This window comes from the organism of the source record quoted next, unplaced genomic scaffold (genome assembly GCF_019419815.1).
Source record: "Pyrus x bretschneideri cultivar Hongxiangsu unplaced genomic scaffold, Pyrus_bretschneideri_v1 Contig12, whole genome shotgun sequence".
NCBI classification, from domain to species: domain Eukaryota; kingdom Viridiplantae; phylum Streptophyta; class Magnoliopsida; order Rosales; family Rosaceae; genus Pyrus; species Pyrus x bretschneideri.
The window spans coordinates 3247778-3272324 of NW_025999413.1; the positions used below are offsets into that span (position 1 = coordinate 3247778).

General features: G+C 40.1%; 4 protein-coding genes and 1 pseudogene across 4 annotated transcripts; 3 read left to right on the forward strand and 2 right to left on the reverse strand.

Annotated features, from left to right (window-relative positions):
• The first annotated feature begins 1426 nt into the window (after window positions 1–1426).
• Window positions 1427–3787, forward strand: LOC103955662 (putative pentatricopeptide repeat-containing protein At3g01580). Its single transcript, XM_009367559.2, has one exon. The coding sequence runs from the start codon at window positions 1427–1429 to the stop codon at window positions 3785–3787; it is 2361 nt and encodes a 786-aa protein (XP_009365834.1).
• A 1278-nt stretch (window positions 3788–5065) lies between these two features.
• On the forward strand, window positions 5066–7195 carry LOC103955663 (probable mitochondrial saccharopine dehydrogenase-like oxidoreductase At5g39410). Its single transcript, XM_009367560.3, has 2 exons — window positions 5066–5766; window positions 6345–7195. The coding sequence occupies exons 1-2, from the start codon at window positions 5086–5088 to the stop codon at window positions 7032–7034; spliced, it is 1371 nt and encodes a 456-aa protein (XP_009365835.2). The 5' UTR covers window positions 5066–5085; the 3' UTR covers window positions 7035–7195.
• Window positions 7196–7338: 143 nt separating this feature from the next.
• On the forward strand, window positions 7339–9790 carry LOC103955771 (annotated as a pseudogene).
• Window positions 9791–11892: 2102 nt separating this feature from the next.
• On the reverse strand, window positions 11893–18321 carry LOC103955772 (probable ubiquitin conjugation factor E4). Its single transcript, XM_048577977.1, has 16 exons — window positions 17179–18321; window positions 16443–16647; window positions 16088–16239; window positions 15753–16005; window positions 15434–15586; window positions 14714–14917; window positions 14499–14611; window positions 14298–14412; window positions 14089–14178; window positions 13762–13965; window positions 13568–13663; window positions 13303–13425; window positions 12766–12858; window positions 12518–12685; window positions 12352–12441; window positions 11893–12258 (listed from the first exon to the last, which is right to left on the reverse strand). Exons 1-16 carry the CDS (start codon window positions 18018–18020, stop codon window positions 12079–12081), a joined length of 3081 nt encoding a protein of 1026 aa, XP_048433934.1. The 5' UTR covers window positions 18021–18321; the 3' UTR covers window positions 11893–12078.
• A 3007-nt stretch (window positions 18322–21328) lies between these two features.
• On the reverse strand, window positions 21329–23889 carry LOC103955774 (phosphatidylinositol 3,4,5-trisphosphate 3-phosphatase and protein-tyrosine-phosphatase PTEN1). The gene is given in 7 exon segments (XM_009367678.3): window positions 21329–21759; window positions 22195–22473; window positions 22475–22534; window positions 22632–22820; window positions 23010–23123; window positions 23294–23470; window positions 23578–23889. Coding segments are annotated over 7 exon segments (1242 nt in total). The 5' UTR covers window positions 23860–23889; the 3' UTR covers window positions 21329–21618.
• Between the last annotated feature and the right edge of the window lie 658 nt (window positions 23890–24547).

The window sequence follows — 24547 nt, forward strand, 5'->3', positions numbered from 1 at the left end:
ATTCCCTATCCAATCCCGTGCTCTCTATTATTACAAATACAGCACTACCCCATTCTGTACTTCTTTAAAATATTTTTCTCTACGATCATGGAAAAACAAAGCGCCCTGGTAAACTCCTTGTTAGTCGTGGCAAGTCTCTCATTTTGTTTGCAAATGAAAAGCCAAAACGGATACTACTCCTCCCTCCAACGTCCCCTGCAATAAGTGGGATTCAATGAAATTCATCCACTTACTATCTAATTTTCTTTCTAGCAGCACAAGGGAGGATAATGATCTCCACAAATGCATTTTCTTTCTCCTCACCATGCTAGGCTTGCTCCTACAAGTTAAATGTGTAACCTCGCAGGCGTCTCCATTTGACATAGACTACATCATTGTTTTGATGTAAATTGCCGATTTATTCGCTTATGCAGGGACGTTGGCAATTGTCAAGATACTGCAAGCTTCCCACAATTCAAATCTCTATGAATTGATGAACAAAGTCAACCTCTTGTGTGGAACTTTTGCCTTGATTCTACTAACGATCATACTAGTTCCATCTTTTGGGTGGTTTGCTCTTGCATGTTGGGCCACACGCTTTGTGACAACTATGATTAAGTCCTATCCAACCTTGAAATGACTTTGTACAAGTAGAACAATTGCAAGTGACATACTTCGTTATGTCATTCACAAACTGAAGGACCTGAACATGACATTGAATGGCATGGAAGAATCCCAATCCCAAAACCAAAATGGGATAGATTAATTAATGGGTAAATTTCGTGTTTAATTGCAACTCCCACACAAAATCTTAAAATTGTACATCCTTGTATAAAAAATTAAGATTTCATTGTAGTATCATACATTCGTCACTTTTTCGGTCAGTCTCTTTATTATATGCCTACGTGGCATCACGAGGCCCACTCTATCACCTATATGGACTACCCAAATTAAAAAATCAAAAGAAAAATTTTCTTTTGGAAATTCATTCAAATCATATATATACACAAAGTATGTAGGTAAATGTTAGTATATATATAAAGTATGATATTTATTGACATATTATTACAAAATAAATGTATGCAGGTATAGTTTTTATTTTTGAATGAATATATGATTAGTCACATCATAAAGCATAAGAAGTTACCATTTTTATTAACAATTCATGAAGTTAGGAACTTATTCTCAATAATGCCACTTTCTACTGAAATACCCAATACACATAGTTTGCATATTTAAAATTATATTGCTATCACCATAAATAAAAAATTAATTAATGTATTCGACAAAAAGTTAAATAAAATTGCCATATTTAACAGAATTTATAAGTAAATTATGATGAAAACTAAGAAGAGGAACCAAAGTTCAAACAAACCGATCTGCTTAGTTTAGAGAGAGATAGAGAGAGGTATCAAAATGCTTGCTCTCTCAGCAATCGCTTACAGTCATGAATCGTATTAAATCCGGGTTCGGATCATTGCCCTCCAAAACCCAGATTAGATTTCTCTGCACATCGATTCTCGACGACCCACGCCCTCAATCTCCATTTCTGTCAGAAAAGCTCGCTTCTTTCTTGGACAATTGTTCAGACGCTTTTTCACTGAGAAAACTCCACGCGCGCATTTTCGCTCACGGCCTCGGAAACAATATATTTCTCGGCTGCAAGCTCCTGAATTGCTACGCAAAGTTCGACCTTTTATCAGATTCCAGATGGGTTTTCGACAGAATCGTCAACGGGAATCTGTCACTCTGGAATGCAATCCTTGTTGGGTATTTCAGAGCCGGTCAATTCGACGAAGTTCTTCGGCGGTACGTAGATTTGAGGCGGTGGAATATCGGGTTGGATAGCGGTGCCATTACGTTTGCTTTGAAAAGTTGTATCGAGTTGGGGTATTTGGGATTTGGACGAGGGATTCATGGGAATGCTCTGAAGTCTGGGTTTTGTTCAAATGGATTTGTGGGTTCGTCGCTCATCGGGTTGCATTCTAGATGTGGGTTTGTTGATGAAGCAGCTAAAGTGTTCGATGAAATTACTGAGAGAGATATTGTTGTCTACACTTCGATTATTACTGGTTATGCTCAGAGTGGCGATCAACACGCTTGCGAGGCTTTTGGGTTTGCACGCCGTATGCAGAGGCAAGGATTGCATCCAAATCGGGTCACTCTTGTTAGCTTACTTCAGGCAGCGTCGCAGTTAGAGACACTGAAAGAAGGACGTTCGGTCCATGGCTATGCTATTAGAAGAGGAATTGGTGGTTCGGATGAAGTATTCGAAACAAGTCTCGTGGACATGTATAACAAATGTGGATCCCCTAGAAGGGCAGCCTGCATTTTTGGCGAAATGGATAGAAAGACTATTGGTTCTTGGAATGTGATGATTGCTGGTTATCTTAAAATGGAACAGCCCTTGGAGGCTTTCCGCCTTTTCTGTCAAGTGATGGAAGAACATTTTGTCCCGGATTTGATAACTCTGTCCAATGGGATTCTGTCTTGTGCTTGCTTGAATTATTTGCGTCCAGGAAAGAGTATCCACGGTTACATTATTCGAGCTGGTATTCAGCTTGATCTATTGGCAGCCACCGCTCTGGTCGATCTATACTCCAAATCAAACAAGTTGATCCAGTCCAGGCAACTATTTGATAGAATGGAGAAAAAGGATGCTATATCTTATGATGTGATGATGACGGGCTATCTCCACAATAATTATGCCAGCGAAGCTGTGGACACCTTTGTCCAAATGGTTGGAGAAGGTATTAAACCAAACCTAGGCTCCTTGTTGAGTGTAATTTCTGCTACTTCTGAGCTGAAAGGCATAAGAAAAGGCAAGTGCATCCACGGTCTTGTATTAAGACACGGGTTTGACTTGAATACTGAAGTTATGAATCAAATTATCTACATGTACGCAAAATGTGGTTGTTTAGACCATGCGAGGCAAATCTTTAACAAGGTGAGATATCGGGATTTGGTCTCATGGACTTCAATGATGATGGGTTATGTTTACCACGGCCATGCCGATGAAGCCTTAACATTGTTTCGATCGATGCAAATTGAGCTGGCGCAACATGATTTAGTTACTCTGATAACTTTGCTTCAGGCAATTTGTCAGCTTGGAAGTCTGAGTTTTGCAAAAGAAGTCCACTGTCACTTGTATCGAGCTGATATAAACAACGATATATCTCTCACCAATTCTTTAATCACGACTTATTCCAAGTGTGGGAAATTAAATATGGCTGCTAATCTATTTGAGCATGCAGTTGAACGGTGTCCGACATCATGGAACACGATGATCCTTGCATATGGGATGCACGGGAAATGCAAGGAGGCCCTAACGCTCTTTGAACAGATGAAAAGTGAGAAGGTTGTCCCTGATGAAGTAACCTTTACATCAGTTCTCACCGCTTGCAGCCATTCCGGTATGGTGAACGAGGGCCTACGAGTTTTCAAGTCCATGGTGGAGGAACATTCCATAATCCCACGTGAAGAACACTATGGTTGTATGGTCGATTTACTAAGCCGAGCAGGATTGCTTGAAGAAGCATATGATCTGATCAAATCCATGCCATCAGATCTTACTGCTTCTCCACTGAAAACCCTGCTTGCCGCTTGTAAAGTACACGGAAATACGGAGATGGGTGAGGTTTTGGGAAGGCGGCTCTTGGACTTAGATCCCGAGAACTCAAGCGCGATCGCCCTGGTGTCAAATTTGTATGCAGAAGGTGGAAAGTGGAACGAAGTAGTCGGAATAAGAAACACCGCAAAACAGAGAGGTCTTAAAAGAACTCCAGGTTATAGTCTGGTACAGACTTGATAGATAAACAGGTGTTCGAGATGTGAAATTCTCCTCCCTTCCACTTCAATTTTGATTCCTTCAATTTCACATAAGATTATGCTTCTTGTACCCTACGTAATGGAAGATGTTTTCCTTTACCAACTAAACCTAACCACTCCTAGAGCGAAATTGTAGCCAAGAAAAGATTGAGACAATGGAAAAAGAAAATAAAGATTTGGTTTGTCTTACAAGTTTCTCATTGCTCCACTGTGACATGTTAGGCAGTAAGAATAATGGGTCAGGCTGCCGGATTAGGTGACATGTCAGATCACTTAATACCAACAAGTATGTGAACCTATTTTGACTTTCGACGCATCATTCGTATTGCTAATACTTCGTGCTTCCATGCAGTTTCTCTCAAGTGCACAATGACTTTTTGGTGGAAAGAGAATCTTACCTACATCTGATCACATGATATGTTCAATCACTCAATATCATTACTTCAATAGACACCATTTGACTACTTCTCAAGGAGTATTTTTTCATTCCTGAGACATACACAAGTTATTCATCGGATATACAAAATAAAAAGATTGTGTGCATGTCAACTTCTAATAAACAGCCGGCCCTTGCGGACGGTAAGGCGTCTGATTATGTGCGTGTTATAGTAAACTAAAGACCTTTATCTAGCTAGCTTAATGGGGGAATTTTGTAAAAGCAACCCGAAGAATTGCTCAGATCCCAGTAAGTAAGGCTTTTTTAGGTCGTGTTACAAATGCACTGGCTAAAAGTTGGGTGAAATTTCATCTTTTGGAATATCAATTTTCTGATGAATATGAGTAAAGATTTAACCTTTTCTAACATGAATGTAAGAATGACTGCTTGAATTACTAACACGCGAAAATAGAGATTATTTTGTTCTACCAGGACACGATCTCAATAGTTACGCATGTTCAATGAATAGTTGCAATGTATTGAAATAATAAATCACCCGTCTAAATGGAGCGAAAAACTCAGATTACTGTTCACTTTAATGAAAAATCACATTTTTACACTAAAAAGTCAATCCCGGTACTATTTACTTTATCTTCTATTTTATCCTTATTATTAAAACTCAAAATTTTCATATTTTTTTAATTAGTTTTCTTTTTAATAAATGATTATAACTCCGTGAATCGGTGAGTATTTACCGTAAATTCGGGGTATAGGTGAAAGGTAAATGATGACGTGGCCGCTCCACACTAGATTTTTCCGGCGGACATAACTGTACTAGATAACCAAATCTGACATCAGTATATAAAGCTCCAGTCAACTTTCACTCTCATTCAAATCCAATCATGCCGGAACTTCAACCCCAAACCACCGCCAGCCCTCCTTCCTACGATCTCATAATCCTCGGCGCCTCCGGCTTCACCGGCAAGTACGTCGTCAGAGAAGCTCTGAAATTTCTCAACACGCCCGCCTCCCCTCTCAAGTCTCTAGCTTTAGCCGGCCGCAACCCAGCCAAACTAACCCAAACCCTCAAATGGGCAGCCCACCCGAACTCACCACCGTCCATCCCCATCATCACCGCCGACACCACCGATCCACCGTCTCTCCACCGCCTCTGCACCCAAACCACCCTGATCCTCAATTGCGTCGGCCCCTTCCGTCTCTACGGTGATCCCGTCGTCGCCGCCTGCGCCGAAACCGGCTGCGACTACTTGGATATATGCGGGGAGCCTGAGTTTATGGAGAGGATGGAGGCGCAGTACCATGGCAAGGCGGCGGAGACCGGTTCGTTGGTGGTTTCGGCATGTGGGTTCGACTCTGTTCCGGCGGAGTTTGGGTTGATGTTCAATTCGAGGCAGTGGGTCGACCCGGCTGTGCCGAACCGGGTTGAGGCTTATGTGAGCTTGGAGTCGGAGAAGAGGATTGTTGGGAATTTAGGGACGTACGAATCGGCGGTGCTGGGTGTGGCAAATGCCGACAAGTTGCAGGAGCTCCGGCGGTCCAGACCCAGAAGAGCTAGGCCTGCGGTAATTGTTAATCAAATAAATCTCAGATTTTTAAAGCTTTTATGTTCGTAGTTGGAAGTTTATTATTTGAATTTACTGCTTTGATAATTAGAATTTTCTGTTCATATTATTGCTGGAATAATGTAGGGGAAGAACACAAATAAAATGTCGAATCTTGGTGCAAATGTTGTCTTAATTTAGGTCCTGCTATTGGCAGAAAGTAGAAACCGATACGAATTTTAAGTTTGTCTTTTGGATCGCTTGTTCCTTTCAATGTCTCGGTTTGCTAAGTTAGCAAATACATCAATGAATCGCAGTTTTGTACCTTATTCCACTATCCTGGAGCCCTTAGTGGTCCTTACTGCTTTCATAGTTCAGGGGATTCGGTTGTTCATGCATCTCTGTTATTCGATTTATTTTTCTGGGTTTAGAGTGTCACTCATGAATTCCAAATGTTTGGATGCTAATAGACATTGAGAAGTGTAGGATTTTCAGTTCGAGTAATTTATGTCTTCGATTTTTGGGTTGATGGTGCCTGTGTACATTACTGGGGCAGGGCAGTTCAATTGGTTGATCTTGAATTTCTTTATTGGTTGCAGATTCCTGGTCCTCCTCCTAAAGGACCAACCATAGAACAGCAGAAAGATATTGGCCTTTGGGCTGTGAAGCTACCTTCAGCAGATGCTATCATTGTACGTAGAACACTTGGATTTCTGACTGAAAACCCCCACGGGCTTCCTGGGAGGAACGAGAATCTTGAGCACATTGAGAAAAGAGAAGCCTTCTGGTCAACAGTGAAGCCAGCTCATTTCGGGGTGAAGATAGGAACCAAGTCACTGTTGGGCATTTTGCGTATCATGATGGTCGGAATCTTTATTGGGCTCTTGGGTAGATTCTCCTTTGGGAGGTGGCTTCTTCTGAAGTTTCCCTCATTTTTCAGTGTTGGATGGTTCAGGAAGAAGGGTCCCTCCGAAGATGAGGTGAGAAGCGCTTCATTTAAGATGTGGTTTGTTGGACGTGGTTTCAGCGACAGCAGTCTTGTTTCGCAGGGAAGCAGAAAACCTAACATGGAAATAATAACAAGAGTGATGGGGCCTGAGATTGGTTATTTGACCACCCCGATAATTCTACTTCAATGTGCTCTGATTGTTCTGAGCCAACGCGACAACCTTCCAAAGGGAGGAGTTCTCCCAGCTGGCATTGTGTTTGGCCCAACTGGTCTTCAGGAAAGGCTCCAAGAGAACGGGATTTCTTTCGATGTCATTTCGAAGAAAGCTGTTTCTGGTTAACTGGTACAGCAGTCCGACAAAATAAATCTCTAGTTGGAAGTACCCTTTAAACAATAACATGCGATAAACCAGAAGTTGTTTTTGCTTTTTCATTATGTTTTGATATACCTTATAAGTATAACAGTAGTTACAAATATTGTGAGATTATGGCTTGATCTGCATCTGATTTGTCTCAACTGAATGCATCTTTGCTCTAATCTGATCTCAGAAATGAAGGTTTAACATGGTAGTACCTGAAACTTCTTCCATGTGTCGATGAGAGCAGCGAGACTCTTCGTATAACCACCGCCATCTCCAACAGCCCTTCTAGCCTCTTCTCCAATGTGCCGTGCGCTTGCAACTTCAACAATTCATTACCCATTTTCTCACTAACCGTCTGTGCAATGTCCTCTGTTTTCACCACCATCTACCTATCACGCCAACCCCAACTCTTATCCCAATTCCGAGTCCAATTCTCTCCATCAAATCTGCATTGATTTTCTGATCTCCATGTTACTGCCATGCTAACACGGGCACACCGTTCCAGAGAGCCTCAGACAAGGAGTTCCAGACAGTAACACCGATGGCCAGATGGCTCAATATCTCCTCCTTCCCCAGTTCTTCACTGCCAATCCACTTTTCTCCACCCTCTCCAAGCACCTCAGTCAGTTTCTCGTCATGTTCCACGTCAACTTTCTTATCCTTCACAGCCCACAGAAACCTGCAACCCCTCCTCACGAGGCCATCACCAACTCTCTAATTTGCTCCGTTGACATGGCAGTCCTGCTTCCAAAGCCGACATAGAGCACTGACCCAGTTGCTTGATCATCAAGTCAATGCACCTGTTGGCTTGTCTCAAAGAAACAGGGCGCTAGTTGTCAGACGGAAATTACTGTCAGTACTTTGCCCTCATTTAGTGCTGCCAGAGTATCACTCTCTATACTTTCACATGCGTTCACCAAAGTGATCGCTGAGATGGGCAGGACTAGCGAAGGGTAGAAGATGGACGGAGTGGGTGAAATGTCAAGCTAGACTATATATAATTAAACACTTCCTTACAAAGTTGTTCATTTCATTTCCAATCTCCAATACCATAATCAAATGGCAGTGAAAGTCTTTCAAGTTTGCAGGGTAGCTCCACGACCTGGCTCGTCAACGGCGTCAGCCATCCAAGCTCAAGGAGAGAAACTTACTTACGAGGCAGATCCCACTATGTCAGAAGCAATATCTCAGATCAATCACGCGCTGCCGGCTCAAGAGTACTTGTCTCTTCCTCTAACCTTCTTTGACCTCGTATAGCTAAGGTATCCACCCTTCCATCGTCTTTTCTTCTATGACATATTGCCTTGCTCTTCCCCTGCAGACACCCTACTCTTCTTTCATTCAACAATTATTCCAAAACTCAAAACCTCTCTCTCTATCACCCTCCAATATTTTCTACCTCTAGCTGGAAACATCACTTGACCCGAAAACTCCCCCAAACCCACCCTCAATTATGTCAAAGGCGACACCGCTTCCTTCACAGTAGCCAAATCTGATGCCGATTACCACCATCTCTCAAGCAATGATTTTAAAATTGATGCCAAAGAATACCACCCTCTTGTGCCCCAACTGGCGAAATCTCATGAAAAAGCCGCGGTGATGGCGTTTCAAATCACCATCTTTCCCAACAGCGGGGGCTTTTCCGTTGGAATATCCATGCACCATGCAGCTGTTGACGGCAGACTCTCTTCGTGTTTTTGAAATCTTGGACCCACATGTGCAAACACGTTCATCAATACGATGACATTTTTTTCCTTGATCAGCTCAAACCGTTTTACGACCGAAGGGGTGTCAAAGACCCCTTCTGTCTCCAACTGGAAGATATTTACTTGAACCAGTTTCTGAACATGGACAGACGTCAAAATAATCGAAGTATGATGGTTGCAGCTCGCTATTAATCTCTAGTGATGTCAGATTCAACTCGAGGCAACTTCGAATTCACGAGCGCAAAGATACAAGCTTTACGGAAATGGGTCATGACTAGAACGGAAGAGACCACGTGGAAACAAGAAGAGGGACATGATCGATCTGTTCATTTGTCAACGTTTTGTCTAACGTGCGCCTATTCATGGGTTTGCTTACTAAAAGCAGAGCAGGAAGAAGTAAAAGGGGACATAATACCTATGTCATTTAGCGTGAACTGCCGGTCGCGCTTACCCTCCTTTATACCCGCAAACTATTTTGGAAACTGCGTAATGGGCTGTCTAGCACTTGCAGAAAGAAAAGGACTTCTGGGAGAAGACGGGTTGGTTGTAGCAGTAAATGCGATCACCGAAACCATTAAAGTTGATGACGGTATTTGGATGAATGGTGCGGGGATATTGGTTAACAGTTTGTACCCTTCTGATGAGCAGACTAGTAGTGGTGCTGGTCACCAGAGATTATTTACAAACGCTGGATCGCATCGGTTTGACATGTACGATACTGATTTTGGATGGGGAAGGCCAAGGAGCACCGAAGTGGTTCGGATTAATAGAATTGGAACAATCACTTTTGCAGATGGCAAGAATGGTGGTGGCGCTGTTAACGTTGGATTGGTTTTGAAAAAACTTCAAATGGAGGCTTTTGCTTCTCTATTTGCTAAAGTTTCAAGTCTCATTTCATCTGGTCAGCTGAAAAATTGTATGCTTCTTCATGCTTTATCTTGTGATGTTTTTTGGAGCAGGAAGCTGTGTAAATATAAACGTTGATTGAATTTGTTGGATCAGTATGAGGTTTTTCACAATGCACATGTTGAATAATTCTATGAGTTGTTTGATCAATGAATTTGAAATGTGTAATATAAATTGTCATATTAGCCTCTCCATACGCGTTTACACACATATGATATGTTATATGTGCGACTCACATATCTTTAATAATGCACACTAGATGCATTATTAAAATGTGCATGCATTGTTAAAAATTTGTAAGTCATGCATAATGCGTAAGATTACCTCGCATGCGCTTAAGTGCATAAGGAGAGACTAATTATTATTATTTATTTTCGTTGGACAACGATCGGAGGTTAGAGAGAAGACATTATCCATCATGGCAATTCACATCTTGCAATAGTGTACAGTGCAACATCTCCTGCACCATAAAGTCACAACCTGCAGCTGAAGAGTCTCAAGCCCGGGAAATGGTGCAAATTGGTTTAGAAATAAGTCCAGGGGATAGGCTGTGGAGGTTTGATGTCCCCAATTCCCAGAAACAGTTCTAAGGAAGCAAGATTTACTAGAGAAATACAAACCGTTCGTGGATACTTGCGGTTTACCAGTTTCAAATCATTCAGTCGATGGGATGGACTCTCAATAATCAAAGGTCCGAGAGCAGACGTGCGGCAAGAATTTCGTTTGCGATTTTACGCAGAGAATTGTTAGCTGATTGAATCCGTCGAAACCAGGTGGTAGCCTTAATTAGAACACATTACACATCTAGCCAGTGATAAATTCTTTAGAGTTGATGCCTTCAACTCTGAAAGTAACCATCAAGGGAAAATATATAATTATATGTTTGTTCCCAATCCGAGCACTTAATAAATGAAAGCGAAACCACCCAATAGGTAACTAAACAACAGCACTCTTGGGATGAATGAGTTACGGCTTCTAATTATGCGACAAAAATTCGTCATGGATAAAAAATAGAGGTATGAAAGTGAAACGGTACAAAGTTTCCGGCGGGGCAAGAATCTGATGCTATCTCTTGAGCACAAAACATAAAGGATAAAACAACAGGTAAGGAGCGACACCACAAAACCGTTCGTATTAGGGTGAAGGGATAACCTTACAGTTGGTACAAGGGTTGGGCACGAGTCGGTTTGGTCTTGTTCCACCGCCAAACCGTCACTTTGACCGATCACCACTGCAGGATTTGGTTCGGTTCGGTCGAGTGGCACTCTATCCGGTGGGAAAACCCATCGAAACCAAAATGTTAAACTTGCTGATGTTCTAATTTCAACCATCGACCTTGAGAATGCAGATGGGTGGGAATGGAGGTTGGCAGCCGCTGCTTGTAGGTGTAGAAGTGAGACCGAAACCCCTATTGACGATTGCTCAGCCGCGAGGTATCATAGAGGGAGAGAGAGGGAGAGAGAGAGAGATTAGAAGACCGTCGCGAAGTAGTAGGTACAACGTAACCCTAACTAGGGCTTTCCTTGTTATTTACCTACTATTCTTTTGTCAAATATTTACGTACCCTTTTACTATTGTAAGACAAAACAAAAAAGCTTTCTTGCCTATATGAAATCGCAGCACTTCAACTCCCTTGCGAAACGGAGAACCACATAACCTACGCTGTAAGAAAGGATGCCACTTGAACTCTTGACGTGAGCACAGCTTGCATTGCTCTTTGCATGCATGCTTGCAACTACAACCTACTAATCTAGGAGAAATTTGCAATGCCTCTCGAACTTTTAATTTGGGATATATATATAGTGAGCTTTTTCGTTCTTTTAAAACGTATCAATTTACTTCAAAAAAAAAAAATATCAATTTACTAAATTATACAAGAAGAATGTCATAACCAAATTATTGGCCAATAATCATTTATATTTTGGGGTTTTAAACTTGTAAATTGTTAAAGAAAATTGAACAACCTGTGAGATTGTCTAAGTTCACAATCATGGTCTTCATCATTCTTAAATCTAAGCCTTTAGGTTTCGTTGGCGGCTGCTTGTGATTGAGCTCCCTTCTCTCAAGGAAAACAAATCTTAGTGCCACCACCGTGCATATACTCCTAATGCGAGTTACATGACCTGCAGGGATGGCCGTCTCTACTTCCCACCGATGGCCAGCCGTTTCGCCACAGCAATCACAACAGTAAAAAACTAAGCTAAGGTTTTCAGTTGTCACAAACATATTTAAGACCATTGAATTTATTCCAATTGATTTTATATGTCTAACAATTTATGAAAACGAAATTTCACTTTACAAACCTCACCTTTCAAGAGCTAAAAGATTTATAGTTGCAATAACCTTCTGAAGAATTTCTCCGCTGTTACTTTCCGAAGGATACAAATCTTAATCGTCCTATTAACAACGTCCTAATCAATTAGCATTTCACTAGTTGTAGTTTGTATCGTTGCCTTGGAGCTCTGCGTGCTCAAGTCTTCCCCGCGCTTCTTCGATTCTTGGGACCTAATGAACTCTTGTATCCTTGCCTTTAACTCGTTGTCTGGTATCAGCATGTCCGCAGTAAGATGGGATCGGTTGAACGGATCAGACTGCAAATCACACGCAAACGATAAATTAGCACGATAGGAGATACATTTCATAAGATTGCGGAATATATTCTCACATAAGGACTGATGACGTACAGAATCACTAAGAAGATGCCTTTGAATGACCGGTCGGTCTACCGTGATTCTTGAAGAAGGTAAGATGACTGGATCCTTCATTAAAGTGTACTGCAAGAAAGAAAATACATGTAAATAAAAAAGCCGGCTCCAACATATCTTCTTAACCACAAACACAAAAATGTACCTGAATTGGATCGAGGAATTCATCTGGTATGTCCCCAAGAATAGCTTCAATGTCCATGGCCTCTGAAGCAGCAACCTTGGCTTTCGCACCTAGCTCGATAAACTCTTGTATGATCCTCTCATCTTCACCAATTTTCCGCCTTAGGACATCTGCTGCAGCACTAAATAACTGGAGCGATGTACAATTGTGTCAGGCAACATCCCAGCCAAACATAATGATGGAAGTTAAAGCCGACTCATCTGAATTACCTGCTCATTGTACGACCGACCATCCTTTGAGATGGCAGCTGGAAATATATTTTCTGAATCACCCTTTGCCAAATGAACATATATGTATACAATCTTCGAACAAAATAAAAAAAGCTAGTCAGGCTCGGTGTTCTTCAATCAAACAAATGCAAAGGTCTCTGCCAACAACAATCAGACACTAAAAGATGTGCATGATTGCATAGGCTATAAATGCTAGCACAACCTTAGAAATTTCACAACACTCATAACTGTCATCATAACTTTAGGCTCCGTTCCAATTGAAGTCAATAGTAATGAAGCAGGCCCTTTGTTTGACCAAATGGACAATATTAAAGGGTTCTCTATGGCCTTGCATTTAGATCAAATGAAAATGGTCAGGTTCAGCTAAGCCTATGAGCCATGTTCAACTGAGTGTTCTTTACTAACAGGCAAATTTTGATTCAGTCATACGAAATAACCATATATATACATATATAATTTTAGCTGCATGCCTTCCGCCAAGCAAAAAGCACATAAGTTCGAAAATCGTATGCCAACCTGCTTAAGCAATTGCTTTGGCCGGAATTCATACTTCTCAGGGTCTTTCAAGCTAAGAGATTTTCTTTGAGGGCCTACTAATTGCAACAAAAAGTAATTGAGCATGCTGGCCACCCTTTCAACCTGGGAAGAAATTCACATTTGAAAGAATAATAAGATAAACCTTGAGGAAACTGCTTATTGATTTAGCAACCAAATTTTCATTTCAGAGCAATAAGCATGCATCTTGTGTGCAAGAGAGAGAGATTGGAAGAGATGTTTATACCATCTCAGGAAGTAGGAAAGGTGCTGTAATTTGTTCTGTAGTAAATGCCATCATACTAACGTCTTCATTTGCTAACTTCATATCTATTCGGATAATCTGTAAAGACATGTATTCATTTGGTTAGGTACACTACACTTATTTCCAGAAGAAAACTATCATGGTTCTTATTTTAGTGGAGAGAAGATGAAACGGACATTTTCTTGAGACTGGAAGAGGCGTGTTCTCTCCTGCCTTTCTTGAGCAGGTCTCCGCTCCCACTCTGCAGTGTTTGACATCTCAGCTTCCAGTTCTTTGTGTTCAAGAATTTTGTTTAGACTTTCATCCAGAAGATAGATGCTATCATTGATCAAGAAGTTTAAGAAATTCAAGTAAACACCCTTCTCCTCTTCCTTAGCAATCTGGAACAATATATTAGTTATTGCAGTTAAGGGCTGCATGCCATAAAAACCAGAGAGCAGAATTTAGAGAGCTTAGAATAATGACAGAAATTTCAAATATGTCTTTCCATTAAAGTACTCTACCTGTTTCCAAGCATTTCGATGACTAGGGACATGCCACAGATATTCAAGAAGTTCAGCAATATTGTGGCGAATATTAAACTTGTCATAGAACTGCACAATTGGAAAAACAAACACACCAATGAACAAGAAGATAATTGAGAATGCAAAACAAAATGTATTTATATGAACCTCCTTCAATATCGAGCACACATGAACATAAGAGCACACACCTGTGTGTGAGAACCAGTGAACTCGATGTCGACATATAGCTTCAAGAGATTCCTCACAAGATACTCAAGAGATAGTTGGTGCCCTTCAAATAGGGTCGCTGTAATAGATGATCCACTGTAGACGCAATGCAAATTTCTATAAGTGCCCAATTTTCATCATCAAATCAAAGGATGTGAAATAAAATGGAGACGTTAAACCACCTTCCACGGGGCATCCAGCAGTTTAGGACTTCAACCATCTTTGCTCTTAGGTAAGGGTTCCTGATATATTCTGGGCTGGCCATAAACATTATAATGAAGTTCATAAAATCATCCTGCGAAGCAAAAATATAAAATAAATTAATAATACATGAAGATAAGACAACAGGAGGTATGAAGAGAAAAATTATGATAAATGTCTTCAATAAAAATTCTACCAACAAAACCCCATCCAAGGCTTTTGGAATCCGGGAAGCAAATATAAGCAACTCCATGGCATCTTCCACAAAATGCTCCGGCATAGAAGCAAACTCCATTGGGCTAGTTGATGGCAGGGGCATTTTAAACCCACCAACCAAGCGAACTAGCCACACCACCATCAAACGATAGAAAGTAAGAGCACTCTGTATAACTGTCGGATCCTGAAAGGGAGAAAAAAAACAAATATAAGGACAAGTAGTGGCTCGAAACAAGAACCGCAGGGAAGGCAACTATAAGAAAAGAAGTGAACCAGTGAAGAGCAGCAACAGTAAGCATTGAAAAATAGGGCTACGAAACTGGTAAACAGTTCCAACCAGCATACACATCAGATTACAAAACGCGTATGTTAGATTTTTTAAATGAAGCATTTTTTTTTTCATCCTTCATTGAAGGAAGAGTGGCTAAAAACTTAAAAACATCATAACCTTAGAATGGATAGACAGACTTCCAACAAAAATGATGCAGATGCCACAGACCAGAATGGCCACCCAACACATCATTCAACTTCAATATGACTAGCAACTTAGTACACCCCTCAACACCCATACGAAAATCGAGACAAGCTCAAACCTAATAGGCTAGGATACCAACCTCATAAGAACTATTTAAAAATATGTATGACCCCACAAAATGCAAATGACCACACAAATGCGCACACACAAGGAGTTTGGACATACCCTTAATATCTGAGCTTCATAAGAAAGCTTTTCCTGCGAATACGACTCTATTTCCTTCTCAAGGCGAGCTATATCTGTCTCTAATTGTGGAGAAGAAGTCTGGCCTTGCATGGCTTTAAGTGTGGCGAGAGTATCTTCAGACCTTGAAATGTCCTGGATTGAGTATTTTTCAATATAAATGTTCCACCCATCAATTACATATAACAATATACAGTTCATGAAGTATATGAATCTCTTAAATCATGAAACAACACACAATAAGCAGTTGCTTATCACCATGTGGTATTTCACGTCTTCCAATAAGGGACACCCCAGTTACCTGTACTAAATGTTTAAAGTCAGAAAATGCTTTCAACAATCCCAGATTGAGCACCCTTGCAGTCATGAAGAAGCATTCGCAAATAAATGAATATTTAGCTTTTTCACTATTTGGCGTCACGTTGACACTATTTCCGGAACTGGTGGCTTCTTGAGATTGTAAAAGGCGAGTTTCACCATCAGTATTCCCCATACTAGCTTTATTAATCCATTCAGTAACTTCTTCAGACGATGCATGTAAAGCAGTCAAACCTCTAATGTAGGTCAAGAAACAATGGTTAGTGTGTGGAACTCAAGAAGGAAATTTATGTCCACTGACAAAAAAAAAATCCTCACCTTAACTCCAAACGGTTACTGTAGAATACATATTTTGGATCAATTTTGTCCCTTTTTGTTAAATTTGCATCTAAAAATGGATCACAAAGCCGAAGCATGACAGCACTGAGATTGACAAACATGCCTGAACTTGCACATGAAAGAGGATCTACCTGTGACCATAGTAACAAATTACTGGATGTTCATAACTTAAGAATCCAAACATTCCTTACCAAAGTTGACACGAATTATCAAAAGACAAAGGCTTCCGTGAAGATCAAACTAAATAATTGTATCTGGCAGTTTTTCTGGCCAAGATTACAATCTTTCACAAAATAACATCATTGTTTGCATCTCAAACGATCAAAGACAATACCTGAATCTGAGCCCTTGATGAGTTTTTGTTGATCACCTCTGCAAGATACTCGAGAACATTCTCACGGGTGTCAGCATTTTTCAGTAGTAAGAGAAGAACTTCAGTAAGGCCATTGTATAAGTTATTCATGACTGTCTTAATTGTGGCAAATGAAGATAGCAGATCAGCTGGTCTACGAGTTGAAGCTTCTGAAAAGCACTGCTGCCTGGTGTTATCGTTCAAGAGAGAAACAATGCATTAATAAGAAGCCCCTTTTTCCTTCTAAACATTAAAGAGAAAAAGAAAGTTGACTACTAACCCGAATAGAAAGAGAGCACAGAATGCAATGGCCGTTAAAACTATTTGCACATTTATCTACCAGTTTCATGCATGGTTCAGTTTCTTTTAGTCAACTCAAGATTTATAAGTTTCCGAATTTGATAAGGGGATATGGTAATTAAGCGAATTGAATTGAAACCTACAATTTTTGTTTTTCTCTTCAAAAGAAGAAAGATAAGTTTCACCAAGCCAAACAAATACACAAGTTTCAGTTAACTGTACTTGGCTTTAGTCTTCTACAGTCTAGAAACTGAAAACAACACAACATACAAGATTTTATTCTATACCAGTACCACAGACCAAAGGAAATAACATATCAACAAGAACGTGTCAACAACAAATGCAAATAATTGCAACCTGAAAAGTACAAGCATCGTTGCCAAACAAGCAAACAAGAAACACAAAATAGTTCACTCACCCAACATCAGGCTGGCTCTTGAAAATAGGATGATCAGGCAGAGCACTGACATGAAAAAAAGGGCCCAAAATGCTAGTCCTCTCAATCACACGTCCATTCAAGTACACCCCCTTTGGAATCCACCACGGGTGATTCACAAGTGACCTTGCACCAACCGGCAACTTAACCAAAAAATACAGAGCCCTCAGTGGCTGCTGGAAGTTTCCGAGGGCCGAAACCTTAAGCACAATCTCTCTAAGCTCCTCATACAACCCCTTCAAAATTGGGTCCAAGCTATCGAAATCGGAGTCAGTGAAGAACTCCTCCAAAAACCCAGGTGGGCACTGAATTCCACCACTACTCCCACTTCCTCCAAACCCATCAGCTGAACCGCCACCCTCTGAGAAGATCAATGGCAATAAAGGCGAGGCATTCAACTTGTTCGAATCGAAATTCGGATTGGGGAACGATTCGGGATTCCCCAAATGAATCCTACAATACGAAACCGAAAGCTTTTTCGCTTGCCTAACCACGGATTCCAATTCCGACTTCAAGTTCCTATCTTTCATGGAAGCAATTTTCTTACCCTCGTCGTAGGCGCGTTTGTAGCACCCGATCAGGTACTGGAACGGCGGTTCAGCAGCGGGGAAGCTGCCGGATAGCCGATCGATTAGAATCGATTCCATGAGGTCGCAATTGAGCCTTAACTCTTTCCCCTCGCTGAGAATTTCTGCCGCAGTCATCTCCAAGTAAATGACTCGGGAATCGGAGTCCGATGAACCGGTCAGCGATACGAGAAAGATTTTGCGGAGGACTATGTCCTCCAACTCCTCCCGGGACCGCTGGGGTTTCGGGGTCGCCATAGATGGAATCTGGGCTCTCAGTAATGCGATTTTCCCGAGAAACAAACAGATTGGTAGTTGGATTTTGGGTTGATTGTAATGGTGGATGGTGGAAGGTGGGTGTTTTAGTGAGAGAAATTGATGGGAACAGTCGCCATTGTAGAGAGAGAGCAAAAACAACGACGCAGAGGTTTCCTTGATGGTGTGTGAGACTCAGTAGAACAATATCTGAGGACTTGGTAGAGAAGAACTTGGGAGAGAAGTAGGAATGGCTCCCCAAACGGGTCCCGGTTCACTCCGGTGTCCGGTCCGATCCGATCCTGACGGTTTTTTTTTTTTTTTTTTTTTTTTTTCCTCTTTAGCACGGTATCGGCCTGATCCAAATCAAAATCCATTTATGAGAAGATTAGGAGTTTGGATTCTATTCAGATTATTGAATCCAACTTTCCAACTTATATTCGATAGGAATTGCATTAGTACTATAATTACTATTAATGATGATTAACGATCATTAGCATAGTCGCATATAGATAGTACTATTCACACCTATTTTTACTTATCAGTTATCATACACTCTTCTTAATTTTTTCAATTGTCGAATCGAATGAATTGAACAAGTAAAATGGTTCTGAGAGACAAAGTTTGTGGTAAATACTGGGATGGGTGGAGGAGGCTTGGCTGAGGTGGGCTATAGCCCAACAGAAATATCATACCAATGACAACTTGGTAAGGGTATTATTCATTGTAGCCCAACCCAATTAGACCAAAACATTATTATTACTACTCAACGCATCCCCATCAGCTTTTGTTCTCTCTTTTCAGCCCATTGACTCTCTTTAATTTTATTTTTTTTAACAAACGATATTATGTACACTAATGAGAATGAAGAAGTGCGTCAAGCTTCACAATGGACCAACCATACTAATATGGTTCAAATTCATCTTTGGCAAATTGAACCTAAGATCTCTCGTTTATAAGTGACGAAAAATACTTCTAAACTGTAGTACTAAACAGCACTCTCTCCACCTCTTAACTCCACTTCTCTTACATCTCTTAGCCCAAAACATTAGAATTCGAGTAATGTTACACTTATCTTATTTTTTTCATACTATATTTGTACCACATTTCTAATAGAGGTACAACCACAAACGTGTGGGTCCCATATCTATTAAAGATAAGATCTTATATAGATATGGTATATAAAATAAGAAAACGAATGAAAATGGCTTGAAAACTTTGAGTTTTAACGATAAGGCCAAAATAAAGAATAAAGTGAATAGTACCATATTGACTTTTTAATGTAAAAATGTAATTTTTCGTTGAAATGAACAGTACCAGAAGTTTTTTATTAAAGTTCTTTGAAATAGGAATAACACTTGTGTTAGACTTCAGCGTTTTATTTTTCTACATTTCACAACATTCAAATTTTCTCAACACAAACCTTATGTTAAAGTTAAGGAATAAACTTAATTTGAAATAATGGAGGATAAAAGTCATTAAGTAAATCACAAGTTCTCGGTTTTCACAGTTTTCTCTTAGCAAGGAAGTAAATTTTTATACTTTGATATTGATATTGATAGTTGTCTTGAAAGTTCAGTCCACCCAAGCTTTAAATCCTAAATATGTCCCTTCGTCAAGGTAGTCTATTCTTTTGAAGGCCGAGAAGACTCGCACAATCATTTCAGCTTATTTTTTACCATCATTATGCGATTCACCAGCCCCATAAATCGAACCAGGACGTGCTACGTGAAATACGGATCTAAAATTCATCATCAACCATTGAGCCAACTCGTGGTGGTTCTTTATTATTCAACTTATTTACGGTTAAAAGCACAAAATTGAAAGTTTCCCGAAAAAAAAAAAAAAAAAAAAGGTACAAAATTGAAATATCATACGACTAACCGAGAATGAGGGTTCTCTTACACTATATTTGGAGAGGGAAATAAACATGGAATTTTGGTAAAGTCAGAATTATAAATTACAGGCACCAATTCTCTTGTTTGGATTCATAAACATAGAAATTTAGAATTTCCGCATGGAAAAAAAACTTGAAATTGGAACCTCCAAATCCCAAGTTCAAATTCCATGTAAATAGGGTCATTTCTCATTTCTATGATTGAGAGTTTAAAAAATAACAATTCTGTATTCAATTCCTTGTTCTTTTAGTTAACCAAACAAGAAAATTACAAATTCTAGAAAATAAAATCTCATTTCATTCATTTCCGTCATTTTTAAATTCCTTAGTAATCTTAATTGTTCACCCAAACATGTTAATCTATATATCTATAAAGGAGATAACATATTAAGTAGGTTTCTTTAATTCCGACAAAAAAAGAAGTAGATCCTTTTAAATAAATAATAAAAATGGTGTTTTATCTCAGTAATAGAAGGAAGTGGATCCCCTACGGACCTAAATATACTAAGCCTGTTGAGCAAGGGATCCGATCCGTTGAAATTTAATCCAACGGTTACAATTATTATAACTTTTAGAGGATCCTGTTTGTAACCGTTGGATCAAATTTTACCGGTCCGGATCCCTTGCTCAGCAGACTCAATTTTATTGGATGCGGAGGAGGTCCGGTTTCGTAACAGAAAACAATCATGCATATTTTCAACTTTAAAAAAAATTTCATCAAAAAGCATGACAATTAATATTTGCATAATCTTTAACCTTTATGTGTTCATATCATTTGCAGGTAGTACCCCAGAGCGTACCAACATTTAGAAACTGACTTGGACTTGAATTTCTTTTGCTTCGGAACACGTATGCATGTAGACATTGATCTTGCGCGCGTTCTGAATTCTCTCAATTTACACCTCGATTGGACTTGATCGCTGTGAGACCCCCAATATATTAAAGGCACCCCTGAATTTTGACTTGAAGAGATCCCTTTGACGCAGTTGCAGGTACATGGACCCAGGTTCGAACTGATTCGTTACAATCGACGAGAGATAAGGGATCTTTCTGGATTCGCACATGATCACTTGAACAAAGTTAAGATCCAAGGCTTCCAAGGGAATGCATACGAGATAGGGTTTGCCATTTGCATTACGAACATTCAACATGCTCGAGGGCGTGGTCATCCGCCCATTTGGTAAAACCTATTTGGAGTGCATGGAGGCCATGGTGGTCGAAGTAGTGCACCACTATAATCGTGGTTTGGATCCATCTTGGGATGTAAACCGCAGGGCATTCCTCGAGGCAAAACTCGATGATGTGAAGACTCGAGAGATACTTCTCTAACGGTCGTAATCAGCAAGTGCATTATATACTTATATAGGTCTTCGGGGAGGTGGGATACATAGTACAAAGGAATCGCAATGAATCATCAAAATTTCAAGGTAAATAATACATCAACATCTGCAAAAGGCTCTGGATCGTACTATGATACAGAACTTGCTCTTTCAAATCGCAACTGCTTTCTGCCGGTGAAAAATTAGATGGCAAGGATGCAGGAGGAACTTGATTTTGTATACATATACTGTTAAAGTTGCAAAACTGCAGGGTTTATCATGTCGATCAGTTTGTGTCGACAAAATTACAGAGGCGAAATTCATTTGATCAATAGGCGTCATAAACCGCCCGTTTAATCTCCTTGAACGATTCCAGGTTAAGATTTTACAGCAATTCATGATGATCCGATGGAGTTATGAATGAGGGTCTTGCATTGATAGGACCAAATAGTAGCTCTAAGCAGAAGGCAGGGCCGCATACCGATCTCCCTTTTTTTCCAACTTTATCCAAATCCCGAACAGTGAGCTGCAACCATTCAAAACACCAACACATCAACATGAATCAATTTTTAACTGTGGGAGAGCCTGTTTGGAAGTGTTGTTAGAATCGCTATAATCATATCCCTGACAATGTTTAGCAGAAAAAGTTAGGTGTTTATGGGTTGTGAAAGCGTTTGGAAGCATTAATGCTCAAATACGCAAAATTGACCCATAATCACTTTCAGCAAAAATTTTAAGAAAAATCCAAATACTTCCTAAAAATACATTTGATAGCACTTCCCAGGAAGTACTACATGTGCTTCCGTAACCCATAAGCACTCCTAAACTTTATCTGCCATACATCACTAGAAGTAATCCCAAACAAGGCCTAAAATTTTCATCGTGCCCATAAGTGCTTTGTAAAGAAGCATTTTCAGTGGACCTGTTGATAAAGTGCTGGAAAGAGAAAGTAGGTCAAGACCTGTAGCAAGCTGTTCCTGATGAAAGCCGTGTTGAAGCAAGCATAGAAGAGGCGACTTCCATACATTTTTTGATAGAAAATGACTCGCACATCTCCAGTTACCTGCACAGGCTTATCGAAGTAATATTCAAGACAGGCCTTCTGGTAAAGTGCCGAGCTTTCTGTATCCATTTGGACTACAACATGAGGCTCATCCGATTCTGATTTCTTATCTTCCTCATCGCCTTCAATGAATGAGAGATAGTATCGTGGACTACTCGTCCTCTGACATCCTTTCCTGGATTTGTTTGCAGGAACTCCTAGAAACTTCGAGTGACGGACGATAAACCTGGCCGGAAATCTGTTAACACAAGGTTTAAGAAATTCTTATTAGTTGACATAAGGATATGGTAATTGATCAGTGGTCTAGATGATCAGAATGTACAAAAAAGGCAAACCTCTTGCAACTCCGACACCACAAAAAAGATTTTCTCAATGTTAACCGTGTCATAAAATCGGATTCTCCTCAGTTCTCTGCTACATTGCTGAGGCAAGTTCACATCGGGTGGTGCATCTTCAACTCCGCGAGGAAAAGAGAGACAGTTCGACCAGTATCCTACATAACGGCGTTGACTTGGTATTGAGACCTGTTTCGATCAGATACCAATGACAACGTGTTTGTTAGTGTAAGCTGTTTTATGCCCTTCTTAGAAGAGTCTTCAAATGACTTAGATTGGAAATTGAAAGCAATACATAAGCTCAATTTTTTGTTCATACAGATTATGATATACTAACATTCTTTTGGAATCGTTTGTATTAGACGTAATATGACTTACTCCTTCATTATTGATGGTCCGCCTTTGAGCATACAACAGAAGAGCTTCCTCTGCTGGCATCCCACAGTAGACTAGGTAAGCACATACCATTAAACCCGTTCGACCTTTGCCTGCCTGCATAAAAATAGCAGCGATCAAAATACACGAACGTTATAATACATCCTCAATGGTGTAAATTTAGCTTAATCAATGTTTTATATTTGGGTTCGGATAATTAAGCAAACAGCAATGTTTGCTTAAGAAATTACATATGTACGGCTAGCTTGCTATTTATGCCTACCTACCATGCAGTGTATAACGGCAATGTTTTTCGGATCCTGTGATAGCCATGAATCAACACTTTCACAGAAGAGCTTGATCATTTCTAGATGTGGAACATGATTGTCATCAAACGGAAACCTCTCCACACGACCATGAAAATGAGACGGGTCATAACTTTCTTCGATGCAAAGGTTATAGATCTGAAAAAATACCACCCTATTAACAAAAAAAAATGTATATATAAAAAGGAATCAAAATAAGTGAAATAATTTAAGAAGGAACTAATTGGATTAAGGAGCTGCAGTACCTTGTAATGATCTTGATGTCTCATATCAAGCACAGACTTGACCTGCCAAAGAGGATTACGATACATTGCCCGCATTCGTTCTGAAGGGAATGACATTGCCAAAATGCGATCCGTTATGTAAGTCATGTCGAGATCATAACCAGCGACAAGCATTCGCCTCCGTTGCTTCGACACCAAGTTACGTATGTAAAGGCTTTTACTCAGACAATTGATCAGTTTGTGCTGTAGGGTTAAGCTTTCAAACTTCCCAGCGGGCACTTGCCTTGAAAACTTCAACCCCATCTTTTGGAAAATATAATTGTGAATATTATGGTACCTAACCCAAGAAAACACCATTCATCAACAACTAAACAAAATTAACAAACATAAATATCTGAAAAATTACATTCATGCTTAAACACACACACGTTATTCGTGTCACATTATTCACCACTTCTCTAATACATGTCAATCACGGGGACAACCTCCCTTATCAGCAATGTGATATAAAAATATCGTGCATATAGCATTTCTGAGAAAGAAAATGTACCTGCAGAGCTGAACATGAAGTTTATGATGAATTGGGTGAAGGGAACTTGATGTGTTGAAGCAAATTCTAGGGCAAAAAACGTAAAAACCCCCAAATTGAAAAGGTTTGGGGAAGAACCCTAGAACGAGCTTTGGAAAAAGAAAAAAAATATGTGGGAGGTCAGGGTGGCCGGGAGGTCATGACGAATGTGACCTCCATTTTCGTTGGTTGAGAGGGAGAGAAGAAAAGAGAAAGCTGATTGGGGTTGGGAAGCTAAGCCAAATTTGGAGGGCACAACAATCTCAACCCCAAATTTGGACCAAAATTGTTGTGGCAAAAAATAAAAAATAGGGAGCAAATTTGGGCGAGAACTTAGGGTATTTTTCTGCCTTGGGACAGAAGCAAGCTTTTTTAATTAAGACCGTTGGGATTGGCTGAGCTAATCAACCCTAATAAGAGATT